This window comes from Hyperolius riggenbachi, chromosome 3 (genome assembly GCF_040937935.1).
Source record: "Hyperolius riggenbachi isolate aHypRig1 chromosome 3, aHypRig1.pri, whole genome shotgun sequence".
Taxonomy (NCBI): Eukaryota; Metazoa; Chordata; class Amphibia; order Anura; family Hyperoliidae; genus Hyperolius; species Hyperolius riggenbachi.
The window spans coordinates 169000481-169008111 of NC_090648.1; the positions used below are offsets into that span (position 1 = coordinate 169000481).

Below are 7631 nucleotides of genomic sequence, written 5' to 3' on the forward strand. Positions count from 1 at the left end.
GTCTTTTCTATCCTGGTTTAATTACCTTCATATTAACAATTGTAAATAAGAAAAAAAAATCAATTTAAAGCTTAGGAATAAAGTTTAGAGTCAAGTAAACACATTTTTCAGTAGAAAACGACATATATTTAATCAGATTTGTACAACAGTTCATGAAAGAGGGACAAATTAATGAAGAAGAAAGAGAGACAGAGGGATTGGGGTCTCAAAGAGAATTGTGTTTCTCCCAAAGAGCGACTCTTGGTAGCAATGGAGTTGTTGTACCGCAAGTAGATCGCTAGGTGCCGCTGTCTTCTCCTTTCGGTGTCCAGAGGATAACGTCACAGGGCGGCGCCGTCCCACGTTCCTTATCCGGGCCGGGAAAGACAGAGCTGCTGTTGGGCGGGTCGCTCTCTTCTTTCACTTGTCCTCCGGTGTATGAGCACCGTACCATGAGGGTGGAGGAGAGCCGGAGGCAGTAGCGAAGGCTGCCGGTGGTGTCGGCGGGCAACGCCCTCCGCCTGGAATGGGATGATGCAGCGTGGACGAGCCCGGGATCCTCCTGCTGGCCGAGGAATGAGCGGCTGCCCCCGGCGGGATGGCTAGCGGCGGCTCCGGTTCCGCCCGGTCCTCTCTGCCCTCTGGAGTGGGTGTGGGCGGCTCCCAGCCCCGCAAGAAACTGCAGACTGTCTGCGAGCAGTGCAAAGCGAAGATGCAGCTGGTGGCGGACCTGCTGCTGCTGTCTAGTGAGCCCCGGCCTGTCAGCCCCGAGAGCAGCTCTACCCAGCTGGGAGAGGCGTTTGAGAAGTGCAGGGACACTGTGATTGCGAGGACCAAGGGTCTGTCTATCCTCACCCATGATGTACAGAGCCAGCTCAACATGGGCAAGTTTGCAGAGGTGGGAGACAGCCTGCAGGAAATGGGGGACTTAGTGGTGTCTCTCATTGAACTTTCTGCCCATGCAGCTTATTTGGCAGCTGTGGAGGTGCCAGGCTCCCAACCTGCCCTACCAGGATTGGTGGACCGATACAAGGTGACGCGGTGTCGGCATGAGGTAGAACAAAGCTGTGCCCTCCTTAGGACGGTAGCCCTTCAAGACCTCACTCCCCAGCTTCTGCTAGAAATCTCTCAAAGCCTGTCTAAAAACCTCAAGATCCTGACAGATGCTAGTGTTGCTGCCAGTGAGAAGTCCAGAGATAAATTTGCCAAGGAACAGTTTAAACTTGGAGTGAAATGTATGAGTACCAGTGCCACTGCTTTGCTCGCCTGTGTTAAAGAAGTGAAGACCTCCCCCAGCGAACTCTCTAGGAATCGTTGTGCACTTTTCAGTGGTCCCCTGGTGCAGGCTGTCCATGCCTTGGTTGGCTTTGCCACAGAACCCCAGTTCCTGGGAAAAGCAGCACTTTTGAATCAAGAAGGCAAGGCTGTGCAAACTGCCATTCTGGGAGGTGCTATGAGTGTGGTGTCTGCCTGTGTCCTCCTGACCCAATGCCTCAGGGATATTACCCAGCATTCTGATAGCAGCAGCAAGATGACGGACTATAAGGACAGGTTGCGGAGCTCAGCTTGTGCTGTCTCCGATGGATGCAACTTGTTATCTCAGGCCCTGAGAGAGAGGTCATCTCCTAGAACTCTTCCGCCAGTACACTCCAATTCTGTGAAATCGCCCTAAATGGGAAATGCCCCGCCCTTAACTTTACCAAAGAATACTGGTTCAATTGAAAGTACACATGCAAAAGCCCACAATATATGAAATTGAACGTTCAGGCCCTCTTGGACGTGGAGGTGCTAGTTATGGAGAATTGCACTTCTTTTAGGCAGAAGGCTGTTCTGTCATAAACCTGAAGCATCTGTCAAAGTGAATCCACTGTTGCCTACATTGGTATAGGGATGTTGGGGTGCCTAATTAATTGCTCCATTGCAAATCTGTAAGCCAGCACACATATCGCAGTTGTATGTCACATTCATTCCACAATTAAGTGGCATCATTTTAAGGAGAAGTGAGTAGCACCATTCTGCTTTTCCTTATTAAAAATGCATTTTAAGTGGAGGATGTTTTACTCTGTTACTTTTGCTATTCATTTTTTTTTCTTAATGCCCTTCATTTTTAATAAGAAGGATGTGTAAGTTAATCAAGATCTCTGGCCAGTACTATACAGAGGTGAGAGTGTTAGTTCTCACCTTGGTGCAGGCTGGCAGTCATCCTTTTTCACACTTTGCAGAACCTGCAGTTCTGCTTTATTTTCCCATCCACCTCTGGTGCTTTAGTGTGAGTGCTGCTTGAGATCCCTGTAAACTGACTCGGACTACTTGCAGGCTTACACTACATGTTCCTGCATTTGAGATGGGCTGAAAATTAGATTGTAGGTAATGTTAGTTGCACCACAAGAAGCACAATTCCTATGGGCAAAATCAGTCTTACACAAGGCTGATTGTTTGGAAGCTATTGATTACCTGACAGCAGATTAATGATTTTAAATTAATAGTAGCACCCCCAACATGTTACATGTGAATTTCAATTTTGTGATCGATTCTTACATTTGATTTCCATAGGAGTGAACGCAAATCGATTTAGAAAACTAATCGAATTTCAGATCAGAAATGTTGGAAAAAAATCGATCTGTCAGGTAAATATGCTAGAAAATTGTATCGTGTGTACCTAGCATTATGTGAGGAAAGAGTAAACAGAGGATCTTATGTTTGTCATAAAATTGGCTAACATCCTCTCAAGACACAATTTGGATGTTCTGTTTCAATCAAGGCATCTTAAAGTGACACTGAAGGGGGGGAAAAAACATGATGAATACGTGTAGTAGGGTAATTCATAGAACATTAGTAGCAAAGTCTATAAGTTGGTCAGGCAGACTGATGAGGCTGTTTCTGAAAGATCCGTTGCGCCGATCGTTCAGAAACAGCCTTATCAGTCTGCAGACAGACTGTACACACGCTGTACTGTCCCTGGAACGCCACCCAGTGGGAGGGTCTGACGGACCCGTGTGTACGAGCCTTTAAAGGCACAGGATTAGCAGGAGAGTCATGCAACTGGTGTTATTTTAAAAGTAAAAATCCATATCCTTCTCAGTTTAGGTTCCCTTTAAACTATGGAATGGAGCAGGAAAGTTCATTAGCGCTTCAGTAAAACTTTAAACAAACAGTGAGAAAGGTTGAGATAATGGCTTCAGAAAAGAGCACTGCTCTCTGACTAAATTTCCCTAAATGCTCTGCCTAAGATCCAACAGGACGGATCTTGCTTCCGCCGATTCCCTGCTCGCTCCCCGAGAGGGGACAATGGCAGGGAATCGAGCGGAAGATAAGCGGCGCCGGCAAGGAATCGAATGCGGTGCGGGGACGCGGCGGGCACGCGCAGGTACGCGGAAGAGGCGATCCGGCGGCTAATCGAGCCGCCGGATTGCAGCCTCATCTACGCGTGTAGATGAGGCTTAAGGGTGGTTTACATTGAATGCACCACATGTCAGTGCATCTGTTGCTTCCCAGATGTGGTGTCAGTACAGTTTAATGGCAACGCATATGTTGCAGCTCTGTGCTCAGTGGGACCATTGTCATTAAATTGAAAAAAAGTACAGAATTTTCCACGCAATGGATGAACTGGTGCAGCACACTTACTGTAAACCAGCCCTTAAAAGTGAACCTGAGGCAAATAAAAGTAAAAAAAAGATACTTGCCTAGATAGAGAAGCTTCTGGATAGTCCATAGGTGTGTTTTCCTTGACACAACATAGCCATACTCCGACCATAATCTGACAAGCTTGTCAGACGTGTTCTTGCAGCCACTCTCTCCGAGCATGACCACACTGCACCTGCACAAGTATGACCATGCCTGGGTAGTAAGCTGGCTTCATGCTACTTTCCAAGTGCTGCCATGTTTATTTACTAAGAGGAAAGTGGCCAAAAACTTTCAGGACAGTGGTGGTCTGGAGGCTCCCTTCTTGGGTAAATGGCAATTATTTTTTTTAGTTTTAGCCAGATTGGGTTTACTTTAAAAGACAACTGTAACGAGGGATATGGAGGCTGCCGTATTTATTTCCTTTAAGACAGTACCAGTTGCCTGGCAGCCCTGCTGATTTATTTGGCTGCAGTAGTGTCTGAATTGATTCAGAAACAAGCATGCAGCTAATCTCGTCAGATCTGACATCAGAAACACCTGATCAGCATATGCTTGTTCAGGGTCTATGGCTAAAAGTATTAGAGGCAGAGGATCAGCAGGATAGCCAGGCAACTGGTATTGCTTAAAAGGCAATAAATATAGCAGCCTCCATATACCTCTTACTTCAGTTGTCCTTTAAGGGTTCTCTGGCAAAGGTTAGAATATCTTTGGCTATATGGCCTGTTGGGTCTGACTGAAGCAAAAAAAAACAACTTACAGTATGATATAATGAATTGTATGTGTAGTACGCATAAGTAATAGAACACTAGTAGAAAAGTCTCATTGCTTTGTTAGAGTTTTTTTTTTTGTTTTGTTTTGTTTTTTTTACATTGCATCATTCTCTAATATTTGTAGATTACAAACTATACTCTGTATTTTAAGCTATGAAGCAGAACTAATGGCCCTCTGAACTTCCCAGCAGTAAAATCGTATCTGAAGTTATCTCACTGTTTCTTTGATGTTGAAGTGCCTTAGAAAACAGCACTGTCTTCCACCAAGTTGGTTGGAGATCTCAGAGAAGCTCTTTTGCATAGATAACAAGTGAAGTTTCTTAACTCTTTCTGAAAAACAAAAGTTTGCTTTCCTAAAACAGAATTTGCGATAATTCAGGTTGGAGTGAGCTTGAGATGTCTCCCAGTGCAACACTGCTGAATATATGCAAATTAACCATTGTACCCTTGGAAGCTAAACACACCTCTAGAACCGCTGGAATGCAATGATGTGTCAGCTTGTTAATTTGTACAGAGCCATAATAATCCAACATGCATACAGACTGTTTCAGATTGTTTGATCCTCTTTCTGTACTGGAAAACAATGAGACTCATATCTTTGCTATGAATGTTGTATTTCTTAGCTTTACTGCACATACAATTCATTATATCATAAGTTTATTTTCACTTCAGATTCCCTTTAACACATTTTAATCTCGACATGGTGAATGAGATGCTTAGCATTTCTGGTCTGCATGCAAATCCTATACCGCTTGGGATTGGGTTGGCATTTCCTGCTGATTTGGATTGGTTCAATTCTAAGCTGCATACAATTTTCATGCAAGACAGAATTGGTAGTATCTTTGACTGATAGTCAGTTGGACAAGTACTCCTGTTCATCCCTTAGATTACTGTACATTATAAAAGCTTTTTTTCCCTCTTTCTTGTAGGTTCAACATTAGTTTTGATTTTTAAAACATTAAATCTAACAGAAATGTATTTAAAAATAAGTCAATGTTGAGAAATGTTCAGTTGTTAATCAGTAGAACATGGATCCAGCATTTCCTTGTATCTCTGTGCAAGTGCCAGGAGTCTAGAGCGTGGGAGGTTCCCATAACGTTGTACCACATCATGGAGTACAAAGCTAGTGGCCGTGCAATAGATCCGTGCTGCAGTTCACAAAGAGCGCATTTTAGCTACTCCTGTTTACAAGAAAAAGGACCGTTCATACATAAGGACATAGCACTCCAAATCTGCAATTCTCAGGTGTGACCCCCTTTCTATGCACAGTGACTGCATTCAGTCCTTCATGTTTGCTGAGCAGGGCTGTGGAGTCTCTGCACAATTTGGAGATGGTGGATTCATAGACTGAGGAGTTGAGGACGGATGGATTTTTTTTTTCTTGTACCATCTCCACAGCCCTGTTCAACAATTTACACAAGCCTGAGAATACTGATTTTGTAACTCTATTTACATTTGTAGGAATTGTCTTTGTAGAGGTTCAACAAGGTAGAGCAGGTAAACTATCAATATCTGCAATATATCTGCCTCTAGTTAGATAACATTATGGTGGCCACTAATGATCCAATCTTTTTCATCCAATCTTACCATTTCTATGTAATATAAGGTAACTGCCTACATTATCCATTCAGTATATTCACTCAATTTACCCTTATACTACATAGATTTGGTAAGATTGGATGAAAAAGATTGGATCATTAGTAAAGTGCTCTCCCTAAATACAATAAACAGTCATGTGCAGTGAATAACGGGTCATTTTTCTTTGTTGGTTACTGCATATGGCACTGACTTATTGAATAAGCCTGTCAGGTTCTGGAGCTTTTTTTTTTTTTTTAACAAGACCATCAGTTCATCCCTGGTCAGGGTGAGGGAAAGCAGCTTTGACTTCTGGGGCCTTATGCAATTCACTCTTTCCCCTACGTTTTCTCCTGGGTGATATTTTAACACCTAAGCAATAAAATGCTGTTTAAGCTGCAAGCTAGAAAATACTATTTTTAATTGCAGAGTGCTAAAGTGATTTTAAACCAGATTTAAAGGTCTCTCCTAGGAGAACACTTAGGAGAGAGAGTGAATTGCATATGGCCCTAGATGTTTTGAGAGAGTAATATAAAGTTTCACTTTCACCTGTGCTCAGCGTTAGACATGGAAGTGATTTATCACTATTGAGAACAATGTTCACATTTCCTTTCACAATGAGTGTTTTGAAATAACTTGCACTACTACAGTGATACAGAATCCCCACATATTGCAGAGTAATTCATAACATTGTCAGCCTCCTTAAAGGGAACCCTAACAGAGAGAGATATGGAAGTTTCCTTTTAAACAATACCAGTTGCTTGTCGGTCCTGCTGATCTCTTTAGCTGCAGTAGTGGCTGAATCACACACCTGAAACAAGTATGCAGCTAATCCAGTTAGACTTCAGTCAGAGCACCAGATCTGCATGCTTGTTGAGGGGCTGTGGCTAAAAGTATTAGAGACACAGGATCAGCTGGAAAGTCAGGCAACTGGTGGTATATTAAAGGGAAAAATCCATATCCTTAGTTTAGGTTCCCTTTAACCACATTGCAGTACCGCTTCTGGCACTAAAGTGGCATTATCAAGGCTTTGAAATCCGCGCTGGGTGCGGTTTTAGCCAGTCTTCCAGACTTCCCATCAGAATGTTGCTGTGTTTGATCTGCAGGAATAACAAGAAGTTACCTCAGTTTTGTTTTGTAGACCTTTGTATGGCTTTTATCTGCTGGATGTAGCTCCCTTCTGATGTCCTGCAGCAGGGTGTGAATGGGGTATGTAGAGAGCCCTCAGAGTGACGTAAAAACAAATGAATCAGTTCCCGTGTGTTGACTTACTGTTGGGGGTGTGGGTTACAGTGAGTGTTTCTGATTTGTACACTATAATTGTCAATTTTTTATGTCAGTTTTTACCTTGCATGTACTGGAGTATTTATTTCACCTATTAAAAGGTATGTTTTCTGAAACCTTGAACCTGCTGTCAGTCAATGATGGTTATCTCAAAAAGGCATAACTTTAGTGTCTTCACCTGTCAGTTGACCTGTCATTAAAATGCTTCACATGAATGTTCTCAGCACATTTTTTAGTTCTTCTTGCCTTGAATTAAAATAATCCTTGGGAGCTGCAGGCTTGATAACATGCCTGGTGATAGCAGGGCTGTGAATGTTTCTCATTCCAAGTTGTCACTGACGGAACCAGGGTGCATAGAAATGCCTATGGGGGTCACTGACTGAACCAGGGTGCATAGAA

The 7631-nt window shown here is 43.2% G+C and overlaps 1 protein-coding gene across 1 annotated transcript; it reads left to right on the forward strand.

Annotated features, from left to right (window-relative positions):
• The first annotated feature begins 317 nt into the window (after positions 1-317).
• TLNRD1 (talin rod domain containing 1) lies at positions 318-7355 on the forward strand. Its single transcript, XM_068275233.1, has one exon. It carries the CDS (start codon positions 578-580, stop codon positions 1649-1651), a length of 1074 nt encoding a protein of 357 aa, XP_068131334.1. The 5' UTR covers positions 318-577; the 3' UTR covers positions 1652-7355.
• Positions 7356-7631: the final 276 nt, after the last annotated feature.